This window comes from Myxocyprinus asiaticus, chromosome 49 (genome assembly GCF_019703515.2).
Source record: "Myxocyprinus asiaticus isolate MX2 ecotype Aquarium Trade chromosome 49, UBuf_Myxa_2, whole genome shotgun sequence".
NCBI classification, from domain to species: domain Eukaryota; kingdom Metazoa; phylum Chordata; class Actinopteri; order Cypriniformes; family Catostomidae; genus Myxocyprinus; species Myxocyprinus asiaticus.
Genome location: NC_059392.1, coordinates 11725959 through 11743311, shown reverse-complemented (window position 1 = coordinate 11743311; position 17353 = coordinate 11725959). Strand labels below are relative to the sequence as shown.

The window sequence follows — 17353 nt, the reverse complement described above, 5'->3', positions numbered from 1 at the left end:
TTTTCACAAAATTTTAAAGAAAACACTAAAGGTGCACTCAGTAGTTTTGTTATGTTGAATTGGACGATATGGAAGTCATATAGGACTTACACTGACACATAGCAGCGTGGATGCAGCGTAACGCAAAAGCAAAGGTTTTCAGTTACCGGTGCCATTGTAGAAATGCAAGTGAAAGTGTCCATTAACAGGGGGTAACAGAGATAAAGCGAGTAGTATTTGGCTGGTCATGAGGCAACCCACTCCATAAAGTAATATTCATTTTTCATGTAAAACAGGGCTGTTGATTTAACAGGTTTATATAGTGCGATTAATTATGTGAAAAATAATTCATATAAATAATTGTTTAAAACAACACAATTAATCATGCCCCCAATTCAAGCTTGATGTATCACCTTGTTTTTGCGAATTATACAATTTAATATATATTATAATTATTATATAAAAAATTATCTTTATTTGGGTGCCTTTATCATTAAATATTGATACATGATTAATTGCGGTTAATTCGATTAATTAATCGGCATATCATGCAATTAATTCGATAAAAAAATTTAATCGATTGACAATCCTTTAGAGTGCACCTTACATTTACATTTAGTCATTTAGCAGATGCTTTTATCAAAAGCGACTTACAAATGAGGAACATTACAAGCAATTGTCATAGACTTAAGTCAACAATATCTGCAATATGGCACTCCCACCTTTAAATGTCAAATAAAAAGCAAGCTAAAAAGTTGACCACACTCACAATGTGAAGGTCTCGTTGTATTTAGGAGCCCAGCTGTTGTTCTTGGACTTTGTAGCATACTTTCTCTTCTTATCGCTGAGATGAGGGCCAATGATGTAGACCTCCACGAAGGGCCGGAAAATTCCAGAGGTCTGCCACCGCAGGTCATTTGCGGCCACCACTTAAAGAGAAATATAATTACTTGTTCAATTTGCTTAGACTCTGATTACACTTTAAAATGAAAATGTACCTACTTGAGGGTCCATTTGGGGTTCCTCCAATTTCCAAGCTGGCAGAACCCTTTGGAGAACCTCTAGTCACCCTTTAAAAGGGGCATATCTCTGTGGAACTTATAAAATTTAACCTCAAAAGTCCTACAAGAATTCTAAAGACTGTTGATGGTTCTTCCAGTAACCTTAACATTGTAAGGGAAATGTTTTGAAGCACTTGAACTATATATTGATGTTTCCTTGATAAATCACAATTGGATATTTGGTGCCCTTTCAAAATGGTGTCTAGAGGTTCTCCACAAGTGTGGAAAACTGAGGATCTCCAAACTGTGCCTCAAGTATCTTTTCATTTTTTCAGTGATAAATGGTTTGATGAAGGGTTTTAAGAAAGAGGTTCCGTAATTCTCTAAAGTTTCAGTTTAAGAGGTATAGCATTCTTTGAAATTTAAACCCAAGTTTAACACAAACATCAGGCTTTAACTGAGCATTAAGAATCACTAGGGGGGGCTTGGGTAGCTCAGTGGTAAATGACGCTGGCTACCACCCCTGGAGTTTGCTAGTTCGAATCCCAGGGCATGCTGAGCGACTCCAGCCAGGTCTCCCAAGCAACCAAATTGGCCCGGTTGCTAGGGAGGGTAGAATCACATGGGGTAACCTCCTCGTGGTCGTTATAATGTGGTTCATTCTTGGTGGGGCAAGTGGTGAGTTGAGCGTGGATGCTGCGGTGGATGGTGTGAAGCCTCCACACGCGCTATGTCTCCATGGCAATGCGCTCAACAAGCCACGTGATAAGATGCCAGGTTGGCAGTCTCAGACGAGGAGGCAGCTAGGATTCGTCCTCTGCCACCCAGACTGAGGCGAATCACTACACGACCACGAGGACTTAAAAGTGCATAGGGAATTGGGCATTCCAAATGAAAAAAAAAAAAAAAAAAGAATCATTAGGTACCCTTCACTGTGACTTTGTGCTCTCCAGTGTTTGGATGAGTAAAGATCTCCACATGGATAGACACCTCTCCAACTGCATCATCAACACCAGTTCCTGCAGACAAGATGGGACAAGTCAGACTCCATTTCAGGTCTGGCAGGATACTTTGCATCGGTATGGCTCAATGGAACAGTCCATTTTTCTTTATTAGATCAGTGGTTTTATTGCATAACTGTTGAGGTGCGAGTCATACAGAGGCAATGTATGCTCTGGTTAACAAAGAGGTTCAAACAGCTTAATGGTGTTGAACTTGGCTTGAAAGATCATCAAGTGAGATCTTCCAGATGGGAGCACTTATTAAATACAAATACAGAGCTTACTACTCTATTGATAGAGAGTTCAAATATGGATTTTTTTTATTATAAAATAATTATTATAAATAAGCAAATACGTTAAGTAATTATGCTGTTAATTTGTAGAGACAAGAAATAGTATATGAACGCTTTGGAATTACCTGCATTTATATATAAAGGTGTCTTAAAATCTGTTATGATCTTTATCTAAGTTACTATAATAAACAAACAATCTGTTTGAACTAATAACATAAATTATTGTATTGTTCTTGTACATACTGAATACATAATTCAAACATTTACAGTGTAGGTTGGATGACGTCAACAAAAGCTAATTAGAGTCAGGAGGTGTGGGTTAGAGCTACTTTTACTTATAAAAAGCACTCAAACATTTTCAGTTTGCTATTCACAAGAAGCATCTGCTGAAGTGGACCATGCCTCGCGAGATATCAGAAAACTTACGATCAAGAAATGTTGCTTTGCATAAAGCTGGAAAGGGTTACAAAGTTATCTCGAAGAGCTTAGATATTCATCTGTCCACAGTTAGACAAATTGTGAGACGATTTAGTACTGCTGCTACTCTCCCTAGAAGTAGCTGTCCAGCCAAGATGACTCAAAGAGCACACCGCGGAATGCGCAATGAGGTAAAAAAAGAACCCTAGAGTGACAGCTAAAGACTTGAAGGAATCATTGGAACTGGAAGAGAGCCGTTCGCACCAGACATCCTATGAATATGGCTGAGCTGAAGCATTTCTGTAAGGAAGATTAATCCAAAATTCCTTCAGAATGTTGTGCCGGTCTAATCCGCAGCTACCAGAAACACTTGGTTGACGTTATTGCTGTAAAGGAGGATCGACCAGTTATTAAATCCAAGGGTTCACTTACATTTTCCAGAACACTGTGAATGTTTAATGGGATATGTTCAGTAAAGACATCAACGATTATAATTGTTTGTGTGTTGTTAGCTTAAGCACATTGTGTTTTTCTATTCTTGTAACTTTGATGAAGATGAGATCACATTTTATGACCAATTAATGCTGAAAACCAGCTAATTCACATACTTTTTCTTGCCACTGTACATAAGAACTTATATTTCAATTAACATACATTAAACTTAATACTCTTTATTTGGCTGATAAATTTATGAACCTTTAAAAATACACCTCATTAAAGATATATTGTTTTGTGCAAGCCGCAAATAAGCTCTGAAAATGATTTAACAAGTAGTCCCTGTAATACATATCCAAATCTGAATTTGTGAGGCTTGCTTAAGCACAAAAGTGAGTTAAAGTTTATTTCAATGTCCATGTATGGTACTAACAGCTTCTCACAGCTAGCTAGGTAACTAATGAAACTAGCTAGCTAGCAAACTCATGGCAACATATTACAAATATAAAAATGTCAACAAAATTTGTTCATAATACACAAATAAAATAAAGTTATGCCTCACAGGATTCTTTTACAACACCATGACAGTGTTTGCGATACAAACAGATGTGTGTTTTCTCAGATTATCATGAGTGTACCATCTGTACACATGCAATGTGTTCACGCTTGACTTCTGGAGGATCATAAATTTTTTTTTTTACTTTGTTGTTGGGAGGGGGAGAGCAGTCCTATCAGTCCAGTCATTCGGAGGATGGAGGAGACAAGGAGAACATCTGATGTTGTCCTTTACTTGGCTTCAATGCAGATAGGTGCATGCGAAAAACCAATCCCATTCCCACTCAATCTCCATTCACACTCATGAAAAAGGAAGTGAGGTACTGGGCTGTTGGTCAGTTTATGGGTCTACCAAGGTCTTTGCCCCATGCTGTAGTGATGCGAATGGGTCATTCTTTTGATTCTCTTTAACTGATTCCTCCATAAGAATCTTTCCGTGGAATCTAGATCAACAGCAGTCAGATAATAATTAAAAAACTAATTCCTTGCTTTCTGCATCAGTTATGTGTGTGCGTTTGTCAGAGAAACAGGCTGATGGTGCAGTTTCCAGAGAGCAGAATCGTCTGAGCGTGCAGGGATTTGAAACAGCAGCACGCTTTATATCATTCCTTATCAAACAGCATCTGGATGAATCTAATGAAAACTGTAAAGAAATGTCTGGATCATATTTTGCCCAAAAATCTAAAGAAAATGTGGCCTGTTTGTACGAACATACATATTATTTTTTTTATTGTGACATTATTGTCACTACAATAAAGCACATTTCCTCTCCCACAGTAGTCTTCTGTAATATGAAAAAAAAATCTTATTCTCATTCCTGAAATGCAAAAATAAACAAACAAATAAATAAATGATATCTTATTCCAATTACAGTGTACATTTGTAAAGTACAACTGTAAGTATACATCAAATCACTGCAGTTGCACAACACTGATTAAAAAAAAAAACATCTTTGAAACCAGACAGGATGATTGTCATTATATAGTACAGTAAGAGGAATGAGATTTTTTGTTCTGTATTATAGTAATGAGAATTTGAGTAAATGTACTTAATTGTCTTAAAAAATATTGTAATGCAAGGACCACAAGTGCTATCATCCTCAAAAATACTTAATTTTCTTTATGCAAATTCATGTTTTTTCCCCTTGATTTTGGGGTGAAATATGGCCCAGGCATTTCTTTGTGAGATTTATCGATCAACGCTTAACAAAAACCCTGGCATTTCTGAGAGTAAGACATATAGATTATACAGTATCTAATACTTTAGATTACATCTAATTCGGAAAACAATAGTTTGACTCAAGTACAGTAACATTTCTAATCTTGATAACTTGTAAGGCAATGTAAATGGAGTTTAAGTGTAAGTGGATTATAAACATAAATCCATGTGTCTCTTTGATGGGGTCCTCAAATGCCAATTCAAGGCCCTGTAGAATTGATGCACACTGACAGAAAGTATATCTGCTGACCCCAGGAGCTAACTCTGATTGGTTGAGGGAGGGATGTCTTCTTTGTAATGCTGAGCCTAGGGAAAGAAGCTTGAAGGGAGGGAAACCACGTTGCATATGACTGTGGTCGTGACGAAAAACTGCACAAAGCAACGCAGAACAGACCCTGCCTAAGGATGAGCTTAGTCAGTCATAATTATTGTCAAATCTACATTCAACAATGTGGTTCAGCACTCTGAAAAGAATCTTCATCATGTTCTCTCACTCGCTTACTAACACACATACACATGGTTTCTCATCTGCAGTGCACACATGCACCTTTCACACTGCAGAAGTGTGTGCATTCCTCATTCACTGCCATTCAAAACACACTTCATCCTGGGTATTTTTGTTGCTGTAGCATCAGGATACATTTCAGATCAATGTATGTGAACATACAGCATGTTTTTCCCAGGTACTCATACATGCAAGGCAGTCATAAAGACAGAGATAATTTTCTCTGTGGGAAGATATGGGTGGTTGTGGGGCATGCGATTGGCCCATTGGAATGGGAGGTGCATGATCTGATTTGGGTGGAGCACTGATCAGTTCTTTATTGTGAAGGGCAACAGGCTCCACATGAACGTACCCTTCTCTGGGTACACGTCTTCACTATGGGTGAACCTTACCCCCTTCCCTCCATGAACTGGTGAGAGAGAAGGAGAGGACGCAGAAAAATAGAGGGAGAAATTGAAAGCATGTAGTAATAGAAATATAGTGTAATTACAGAGATGGAAAAAAGAAAGAAAGAAAGAGGGAAGGGGAGAAAGGAAAAGGACAGGAAAGGACAGAAAATAAAGAAAGGAAGGTAAGAAGGAAGGAAGGGAGGGTGGGAGGGAAGGAAGGAAAGGAACAAAAGACAGAAGAAAGGAAGACAAGGATGGAAAAAGGGAAAGGGAAAGAAAAGGAAGGAAGGAAAGAATAAAGGAAAGAGGGAAGGAAGGAAGACAAGGAAGAAAAGGAAGGAAGGGAAATAAAGGTAGGAATAAGAAAGGAAGAAAGGAAAAAGGAAAGGAAAGGAAGGAAAGAAGGAAGAGAATGGAAATGGAGGGAGGGAAGGAAGGAAGGAAGGAAGGAAGGAAGGAAGGAAAAGACAGGAAAGGAAAATAAAGGAAATGGCAGGAGGGAGGGAGAGAGGGAGGGAAAGGAAAAGAAAGGAAAGGAAAGGGGGAGCGAGGGAAGGAAGGAAGGAAGAAAGGAAGGGAAAGGAATGGAGGACAGAAGGAAGGAAAAAAGGGAAAGGAAAAGAAAAGGAAAGGGAAAGGAAGGAAGGGAAAGGAAAAGAAAGGAAATTAAAGGAAATAGCGGGAGGGAAAGGAAATTAAATTAAAGTAAATGGGGAGTGAGGGAAGGAAGGAAGGACAGAAGGGAAAGGAACGGAAGGAAAAAAGGGAAAGGAAGGAAAAAGGAAGGAAGGAGGAAAGGATGGAAAGAAGGAAGGAAGGAAGGGAAAGGAAAGGGGAAGGAAGGAAGGGAAAGGAAAAGCAAGTAAATTACAGGAAAGGGGGAGGGAGGGAGGGTGAAAGGAAGGAAGGGAAAGGAAATTAAAGGAAAGGTGGAGGGAGGGTGGAAGGCAGAAAGGAAGAAAGAAGGGAAGGAAGGAAGGAAGAAAGGAAGGAAAAGTCAGGAAAGGAAAATAAAGGAAATGGCGGGAGGGAGGGAGGGAGAGAGGGAGGGAAAGGAAAAGAAAGCAAATTAAAGGAAAGGAAAGGGGGAGTGAGGGAAGGAAGGAAGAAAGGAAGGGAAAGGAAAGGAGGACAGAAGGAAGGAAAAAAGGGAAAGGAAAAGAAAAGGAAATGGAAAGGAAGGAAGGAAGGAAGGAAGGAAGGAAGGGAAAGGAAAAGAAAGGAAATTAAAGGAAATGGAGGGAGGGAGGAAAAGGAAATTAAATTAAAGGAAATTGGGAGTAAGGAATGGAAGACAGAAGAAAGGAAGGCAAGGAAGGAAAAAAGGGAAAGGAAGGAAAAAGGAAGGAAAGAAGGAAGGAAGGAAGGGAAAGAAAAGGGGACGGAAGGAAGGAAGGGAAAGGAAAAGAAAGTAAATTACAGGAAAGGGGGAGGGAGGGAGGGTGAAAGGAAGGAAGGGAAAGGAAATTAAAGATAAAGATAAGGAAAGGTGGAGGGAGGGTGGAAGGCAGAAAGGAAGAAAGAAGGGAAGGAAGGAAGGAAAAGACAGGAAAGGAAAATAAAGGAAATGGCGGGAGGGAGGGAGGGAGAGAGGGAGGGAAAGGAAAAGAAAGGAAATTAAAGGAAAGGAAAGGGGGAGCGAGGGAAGGAAGGAAGGAAGAAAGGAAGGGAAAGGAACGGAGGACAGAAGGAAGGAAAAAACGGAAAGGAAAAGAAAAGGAAAGGGAAAGGAAGGAAGGGAAAGGAAAAGAAAGGAAATGAAAGGAAATAGAGGGAGGGAAAGGAAAGAAAATTAAATTAAAGTAAATGGGGTGCGAGGGAAGAAAGGAAGGACAGAAGGGAAAGGAACGGAAGACATAAGAAAGGAAGGCAAGGAAGGAAAAAAGGGAAAGGAAGGAAAAAGGAAGGACGGAAAGAAAGAAGGAAGGGAAGTAAATTACATGAAAGGAAAGGGGGAGGGAGGGTGGAAGGCAGAAAGGAATAAAGAAGGGAAGGAAGGAAGGATAAGACAGGAAAGGAAATGGAGGGAGGGAGGGAGGGAAAGGAATAGAAAGGAAATTAAAGGAAAGGAAAGGGGGAGCGAGGGAAGGAAGGAAGAAAGGAAAAGGAACAGAGGACAGAAGGAAGAAAAAAGGGAAAGGAAAAGAAAAGGAAAACGAAGAAGGAAGGAAGGAAGGATGGGACAGCACAAGAAAGGAAATGAAAGGAAAGCAAAAGAAAGAAAGAAAAAAGAAAGAAAGAAAGAGAGAGAGAAAGAAAGAAAGAAAGAAAGAAAGAAAGGGACAGTTCAACAAGCTCAGCAAAATTTAACCAGTCTTTCTGGCCTCGTTTACACCTGGTATTAAGGTCTCAGGTGATCCGATCACATGTGGTCATGCGTCTCCTGTGACCACTTTTGTTCAGATTTCGAAGGGTCTCTGATTTCATGAAGAAATACATCGATCACATCGATGTCAGTGTGTTACTGCATGAAAATTAACCGCTAAAACGTCAGAAAAGACAAGGAAAGCGCGAACAAAACAGGCACGCTTAGTGCTTGTCATCTGTGTCACTGCATGTTGATATCAGACACACTGAAGAAGATCCATGAAGTTCTTATGCTTGTGTATGTATCCGCTTTTTCTTTTTAAAATTTTCCGATCTGAGGTTTTCTTCCTTTTAAAGCTGAATGTAACCAGCAAAGTTTGAAACTCCTGTTTTAGCGCAGCGTTTGATTGACATGTTATGAGTGGCACTTCCCTGTTGTCTGGGTATTCAGGAAGGATAAGCGTTTACACCTCAAACGCAATGTGGTCACATGTATTTTTGACTACTTCCGTATGTGGTTTTTGTGATCTGATCATAAAGTGTTTTAGACCCCGTTTAAACTTGTATTTAGCTATTTAGCTAACACTCAATGGTATCTTTGGAGGGCGCTCTTTTGGAAAGAGGGGGCGTGTCTTATTTAACAGCTCAGTCTCGTGGAAGTCCAGAATGGCTAAAATCGCTTACAGCACCTTGAATACCAGGTGTAAGCTCATTAACTCCTCCGTAATTCAGTGTATTCACAATTTACTTGCTGTGGCAATCTGTGTTTAAATACTTAAATGAAGCAGTGACATTTACTCTAAATACATTTTCAGTGATAATTTATTAACATAGCTCTGCCAGGCGCATCACCACACAATGTGTGTCAGGATTCCCAAAGTGTGTGTGTGTGTGTGTGAGACAGAGAGAGAGAAAGAGAGGGTTAGACAGACACCAAATTAACCAAACTAATGTATATAAATAAATAAATAAAAAAAAAAGCCCAGAGAAAATCGTGTGGCTCAAAGCTTGCTCATTCATGGTTAAAGACTTAATCAAGTTCTCAATTACGTTTGATTTAAGTATCAACTTTGTCTCAAATTCTTTGTCTCCTAAAATCCCTTAGTAGAGATAAAAATAGATGTAAATGAGGTGATTATTGCCAACCAGTAATAGTATAGGTTTTGAAAGTTTTGGAATGAATTTGATGAGATTTGTTTGAGTACTAAATGGACTTTTGATACAATACTTTAGCAGACTGGAGCAGACATCATTGAGATCTCTTGTGAAACTCTCGAGGAGACACATATGAGATTACTAGTCTTTTTCTCAGTAGAAAAATCTGAGAAATAGCAAAAGTCTCCATTTGCTTTCCATTTAATCTCATTGATGTGAACACAGTGATATAACTAAAAGAGACTTACCTTGTGTATTTTGGGACTGAACGAAGGTCTTGATGAGTTTGTCCGTAGCCTGAGTGTAGAGGGACAGGGCGTAGTGCAAAGACTGTAGGTCTGGACTTTTCTCCAGGAATGTCTTTTTCAGCCCCACACCTCCAGCATGGAAATATTGCTAAGAAACCCCCAAACAACTTCAATCAAAGAGGCCTAACCAGACAGTTAATTACAACAAAGCTTATTGATCAACTAAACTCATATGAAATACCATCAAGAAGCTCATAGTGGTAACTAGATTTTACCCAAAAATGAAAATAATTTTTCTCCTCCTTAAGTTGTTCCAAACCCGTATAACATCCAGCGGGCCTAAGTCAAAGAGCCCAACCCCCAAGTATCTATTATATTCTGGTCTCCAGATATGGCTTGGATATTGGCAAGAATAACTCACAAAAATGTTCCTGTGAGAATAACTCCTATGTGCTCTCGATTCTGCTTTATATCCGAAGGTGTTAAGACAATCCAAAGAATGTGGTAAAGGCCAAAAGTTTGACAGAGTGTAAATTGAATAGTCCAAAGAAGGATGGCACTTTATGTAGTGCAAATTAAACACAAATCCTTATGCAACAGACTCATATTGCTGTTGAATTTCCAAAATGCTGTGAAAATTTGGACAATAGTATTAAAGAGTTCTTGTATTTTTTATCTTGTAAGTTTTTCATTTAAAAAAGAACATACTGTTCACATGATACTGTAAAATATATTAAAACTTATGTAATGTACTGTAAGTAGATTAAGGTTATATATGATGTGAATTAATAGCTACTGGATGTTCATATAATATGGCTAATGACATTAGGAGCCCATTTCTGAAGAAGGTTTTCAATAACTTCATACACAACAAACTAATACAAGTAGTTTTTACGCTGACATTAATATTACAGTCTATAAGTCAGCTTTTTACCTACCTTAATAGTATCCAGGGCTAACTCAATGACTGCACACTGCTTGGGAGACAGTGCCTTGGCCTCCTCACGTACCATGTGCTCCTAGAAAGGATTTGTTTTTTAATGTTATTCAATAAGTAGAGAAAAAATTAATACATTTGTAGAATTTTAAAAACATTTTAAACAGAAATAGCAATTTAATTATTATAACACAACAATGAGCTTGTCACACTTGAAATTGTTTACCCAGGGTCATTTTTTAAACCCTGATATAGCTTATCTCGGATTTTGTTTTTCAATGTTTCACACTGTTTTTTTACCCTGGGTTAGTCATTTACACTGTATAGCTGTGGCACTGCAATTCAGGGTTAACCTCCTGAGACCCAAACGTGACTGCTGAGTGTATTTTCCATTCCTCTTTTCTTTTATCTGTAACTAGTAGCCCCTAAGAAACATGAAAAAAAAAAAAAAAAAACTGATGTCCATATACAGTGGGACTAAGTTGTGAAATTTTAAATAATACCAAGCTGTAGAAAGTTTATTATGTTTCCAGTAGTGTTAGTTATTTAAGTTTTTGAGATGTTACCGACATTACATTAGAAATTAGCATAAATAATTCTGATTCAAAGTAATGGCCAGCATCATCCAATCACTGCCAACCATGCTAAAATGAATGTTTGCATGACAAATTATGAATCTATGTACTATTACCATTGTCCCATGTCTGCCAAACATGTTGAGTGATTCAAACATCATCTGCAGCCTGAAACTGAACTTTTGACCTATTTTAGGAGTGAATGCACATAGCTGCATAGGAAAGTTTTAGGATGCTCCCTTGCTCCCTAATTAGGGAATGACTTAACCTCCAGTGTGCTGTCTGTCTGCTGTCTGTCTGCACTGGTCTCAGAAAAGTTTGAAATGCACTTTATTTTCATCCTAACTCCATATACAGCCTCTGAAAGCAAAAGTTTTCAGCTTATGGATGCATCCATTGATTCTCATTGTGATAATGCACAGTGAATATAAGAGATTTTAAGTGGTCACTGTGTTTAACAGCGTGCCGTTTCGTGATAAATCAATGACATTTTAAAAATGGGATATCGGATGAAACTTGAGACTCTACTCTTTTGACTCAAACAGGTTTTAATGTAAAAACTTGATGAGGTTTCTTACCAGGTGTAGTTATGTTGTTATTTCTCCCAAAGACAAACTCAGCTGAGATTGGCACCATGTTGTTTTGTCACATGACTCAGTGAGTCGAAAGTTTTACACTTTAATGACAGTCTAGAGTCTTCTGAACTGAGATCAGTTGGTTTAAATGAAATTAAATTATGCATAGCCTATAGCAAAGCCAAAATGTAATGTCCACACATGTGGACACAGGGTCTCATGAGGTTAAAAGTAGTTTAGCCCAGGGTTAAACAATACCTTAATTGTAAGGTTATTTCTAGAGTGATAAGCCTACAAAAGAATCCAGGGGTATCTAGGGGCTAAATTGGGATTTTGGAGGTGGGGGAACCCTAAAATCTGTTGCTCAAGGCAAGATCAAACTGAACTGGAGTTTACAGATAATGGAATGGATAGACACTGCCTCTGCTAGGACTGGGTAAAAATATTGATTTTCCAATGCATCGTGATCTTCATTTGAATGATCTCGAAATCAGTTCTTGAATTCGAAGATCGATCTTTTACTAAACTCAAATCCCTTGCATATGAGACCAAATTTTGCGCTATGCGACTAAAATTGTCTGTGATTAGCCACTGGTTGGTAAATGTTCAGATTTCACTCGCCAGTGATTGAGTAGTATATTGGTGAAAAAGTTCAGCATCCTTTCATTGCGTATTGAGAGTAGAAGTTTGATTTGACTCGTTCCGTGTAACGTTTGTCCAAAGACGAGATCCACGCAATCCATTTGTCATTGAGAAATATCAAATGGCAACAAAACATAAACATTTAATTCTAATAACGAATAGCACGGACATGGATTGTTATCCTCTCTCATTAATATGTGCTCATTTACAGACGTTCTTTACAGAACTGCTAGAATGTACCAAAATGATGAAAAACAAGTGAAATGTAATTAGTAAAATTTCTATCTTCATAATGTACCTAGTTAGAAGGTCCCCTGTATAACTAACTGCATTAGCTGGAAGAGAATTTCTTTCATATGTAAGCAAAATTGACATTATTACTAAAATATACCCATATTAATCGGAATCGAATTGAAAAATCTGTATCAATACCCAGCCCAATAAACTTCCAATTTCTTTATTTTTTGAGTGGTGTCGGAACGTCGTTCAGGATTGTTCCAGCCCAATTTAACCTCTGCTTGCAACTTTTTTAGAAACAAACAATTGTACCTTCAGCTTGGAGAGTTGGCCAAGCTCCTTGGCTGCATTGAATATGAGCTGAGTGCCCTGAAGGAAGAATTAAAAAACAAAAGATGCAAGAAAGAGAAAGAAAGAGGGCAGAGGGAAGAGAGGGCATTAGTCAGGTCTCAAAAGTCAGTGGGGTTGTAGACAGAAATGCCACATCACACAGGTCAGAATCAAACGGTCTCACACACAGTCATAATCCCATCGTGCTTCCGCCCCAACACACTCACAATCACACACAGTCAGGCACCAACACACAACTTTTTTAAAGTGCAACATAAAACAGTAAACTAGCTACATACATAAGACAGAGACAGAGTTGAAAGGTCTACAAAACCAGAAGGTCCACAGCCTGGACAACAACACTATGGTGATATATCTAGTATCTACGATTGGCCGATACTCTACTCTTCGGATATATCACTAAGTGAATGAGGCTTGTGCACCTTATATACCATTCTAACATTATTCCAATGTGTACTATGCACTCCTTTAAGGAACAAAGTCCAACAATATGAAATAGTTGGCATATAGGGTTGGCTGGTATGATGGTATATATTGTGCGACGTTAGAAATGTGCCAGATTACACATTTCTAGGCAGAAAATGGTAGTCCACTCAGAAAACTGTGTCGTAAACAGTCGCTTCCAGTGTAGAAAGGTTTGTTGATTAAAATGGGAGTGATTTAGTCTTGACGCAAAGCTAGCATCTGGTACAGTGGCGTAGCTGTTGGTTGTTTACAGTTGCAACATCACAGCCTGCTGCATTAATGCAATATTCAACTTATTGTGGTCACAGGTATGTGTATATCGTCTATTTTACAAATGCTTAGAACTTTACTGATTTGAGTCTCTTGTTTTTAACTCAAGTGTTACATAATGCAAAGCTGTTTTTGCATTTATTTGTTATGAATAGTCTTATCTTGGTTTGCATCCATTAAGTTCCAAATCTTCAAATGAGATGATGAGACCTTTCATTTATGAAGTACTTAATTGGCTGGATTATCTGAAAGTAGGCACTACTACATGGTTAAGTAATATCTAAAATATATTTTGGCTGAATATCTAAGAAAAATCACTATATCGTTAACGATACCGTTACTGTGATATAAAATTACTCATACTATGATATAAGATTTTGGTCATACCACCCACCCCTACTGGCATACAGCAATAGTCCTATATTTCTAACATTGTAAAAATGTATTAACAAAATGACAAAATAATAGTCGTTTAGACCAGCATGGACATGAAAGTCTAAACTGACTGTCATGTTAGCATGCATTATAAAACCTGGTCTAAAGATTATTCACATCTGTGCACCTGTAATGAACTATGTGAAGGTTCGAACTGGCACATAGGTAGCTAAGATGATGTCTACAGGGAAACCCATGACTGCATTGGAAAACAAGGATAAAGAAACACTGCTTCCACCCATTTGTTTAAACAGGGGGACCCAAGTTACACAAAGAAGAGACATTGAGAATGAAAGAGAGAGAGAGAGAGACAGGACACATTGAGCTAAAGGGGATTCAGTTCTTACATCACTGTGACAAGCAAGCTTCACCCTGCCCTGTGAAGAGAGGACAGTGTTATTAACTTCAGAATTGGTCCTGGCTCTTTTATTGGCTGACAGAGTCCATTACCCTTTAACTGACAGAATAATGGGCCAATCACATAACTTCAGGAAATTAAGTCATAGTGTGTTTTTTTCAGAAATAACATAGTTGGTTGTCAAATTTCATTTCAATTTAATCTACATTTGTTCAGTATCCTTAAGGGACCAACTACAGAAATCCATGAGAATTTAAAGACATGTTTGGTGCTCAGTACAAGTTAAGCTCTATCAGCAGCATCTGTGGCATAAGGCTGATAACCACAGAAAATAATTTTAACTTTTAAGTACCAGAAATGCACTTACAAAGGAAGTCTACAGCCGTGGTCACACTAGGCTATGAGTTTGCAAATTATTTTGAACACTGCAATGGACAGAATAATATAATGTCACGCGTGAGGGACTCTGTTTTAATAAATAATAAATCACAAATAGCAAATAATATTATATTGAAAATGTTAAAATATACTGTCTACTCACTTTTTTAAAGTAAAAACATGCATCTTTGAAATATTTATCCTTTGAGCCAAGAAGCTAGTGTGTGATGTTTCAATCTTCTATTGCTCATACGTTTTCTGGTCATCCAAATGCATGGTTAGAGTTCACCAAACTTGAACTTTCATCCACAGCGGAATGCGAAATATCTTCTCCTGCATTCTGATGCGTTTCAATGGGAGTGAATGGAGCACGAAGTCTTACAGTGCTTACAAATAGCTACGCTATGTTCCTTTCTGGTATACTTGTGTGTATCCTGCAAAAGTAAGTTTAGTGTCTTTATTAGTGCTGTTGATTTAACGCTTTAATTCAGTGTGATTATGTATAAAAATTAATGTGTTAAAAACATTTTATGCAATTAATCATGTCCCTGGACCGTAATAAGTGATATTCCTACCATCGGAGCAAATCCAGCTTGAAGTACCATCTGTTTTCTCCAGGGGTCAGTAAGCGAAACTCCAGCTGTATAGGCAACGCACAGCTTATACACTTATACACTTGGTGGAGCGCAAATCCGAATGCAGGGATCTCAAGACGTGTTTTCCTAAGTTTTTAAACTACGTTTACCTTGACACAGCAGCCTATAAATGGTATGTTTATGACGCAACGCAACTAAAGACGCTCCAAAAGCCTCCGTCTGACGCAGGTGTATATTGACACATCCTTATAATAAATAATAACCTCTTATAATAAATCATTGCTGTGGACTGTAGTAGGCCAGTGATAGGCTTATGTTCAATAATATGGAAATAAACAATAAAATGGATTCTAAAGCCACTTTTTGTATTGTCTTATCAACGCTTTACTTGTCTGCCACAATAATGTAATGCATTTTAATTATCTGAATTATTTTTTATTATATTTTATTTGTAATTATTTAAATATAACTATTTATAATAATTTGATCATTACTTATTGAATTATTGTTATTTGATGGGCATTCTCTGCCAGTATTTATATTTGCGATTAATTCATTGGCAAACCATGTAATTAATTTGTTTAAACGTTTTAATCAATTGACAGCCCTAGTCTTTGCATAGTCATGACATGAGTTGCAAGATTGGATTTAACTTTGCACAGACAAAGTAAGTGATTCTATAACACTAGTCTCATGTTGACATATATAATGTTTAGGATTGGTGGTTATAATTTCAAAAAGTGCATACTTTAATGTTTATTCTGGTGCATACCCTGCAATGCCTTAAAACACTTTGAATTACCATAGTGTATGAAATGTGCTATATAACTTGCCTTGCCTTGCCAAAGACTTCCAAGTGTGTAAACACATTTTTTTGTTTGTTTTTACACATTGAGATTAGAGTCTAAATTATTTTTTTGGTAATCGACAGCATGCCACAAATGCAGTCAAGATAACAACTTGTATTGAACCCGTAAAACACTCATTTAAGATCTTCAAGGTCTTTGTGTGGAAGCTAATTAAAGGAATATTCAGGGTTCAATACAAGTTAAGCTCAATCAACAGCATTTGTGGCATAATGTTGATTATCACAAAAAATAATTTCGACTCGTCCCTCCTTTTCTTTAAAAAAGCAAAAATCGGGGGCCTGGGTAGCTCAGCGAGTATTGACGCTGACTACCACCCCTGGAGTCACGAATTCAAATCCAGGGTGTGCTGAGTGACTCCAGCCAGGTCTCCTAAGCAACCAAATTGGCCCAGTTGCTAGGGAGGGTAGAGTCACCTCCTCGTGGTCGCGATTAGTGGTTCTCGCTCTCAATGGAGCGTGTGGTAAGTTGTGCGTGGATCACGGAGGATAGCATGAGCTTCCACATGCTGTGAGTCTCCGCGGTGTCATGCACAATGAGCCATGTGATAAATTGCGCAGATTGACGGTCTCAGAAGAGGAGGCAACTGAGACTTGTCCTTTGCAACCCGGGTTGAGGTGAGTAACCGTGCCACCACGAGGACCTAGTAAGTATTGGGAATTAGGCATGCAAAAATCGAGGTTACAGTGAGGCACTTACAATGGAAGTAATTGGCCCCATTTTTTTCTACGTTTACACAAAAAAGGTTAGTAAGCGATATAATCACACTAACATGCATATTGTTTACATTTTGTGACTATACTTTCGAACCTGTGAGTATTATAATGTTTACGGATTGGCCCCAGTCACTTCCATTGTAAATGCCTCACTGGAATTATTAAAAAAAAAAATGTAGTCAAAATACATTTTTGTGTTAATCAATATTATGTCACAAATGCTGTCGATTGAGCTGAACTTGTATTGAACCCGGAATATTCCTTTAATTGAAATATCAAATAAAAAGGCAGAGCAATAGTATGAAATCAAAAACAATATTTGCACTGAAAGATGACAATACAACTTATACATACACCCGCTGAAAAGACTATACTGCCAACATACTTTGATTTAATTGACTAATCTTAAGAAAGCCTGAGAAAAAAATTAAATCAAAATGATATCCCAG

At 37.9% G+C, this 17353-nt stretch overlaps 1 protein-coding gene across 1 annotated transcript in view; it reads right to left on the bottom strand.

Annotated features, from left to right (window-relative positions):
* LOC127438473 (protein unc-13 homolog A-like) overlaps positions 1-17353 on the bottom strand; it is a 56803-nt gene that overhangs the window by 4181 nt on the left and 35269 nt on the right. The window contains exons 37-42 of the mRNA XM_051694091.1: positions 12782-12838; positions 10442-10522; positions 9504-9651; positions 5757-5813; positions 1907-1999; positions 749-908 (exon numbers count right to left, since the gene is read on the bottom strand). Coding sequence (XP_051550051.1) covers positions 749-908; positions 1907-1999; positions 5757-5813; positions 9504-9651; positions 10442-10522; positions 12782-12838 — 596 coding nt within the window. The remainder of the gene's footprint in view (positions 1-748; positions 909-1906; positions 2000-5756; positions 5814-9503; positions 9652-10441; positions 10523-12781; positions 12839-17353) is intronic.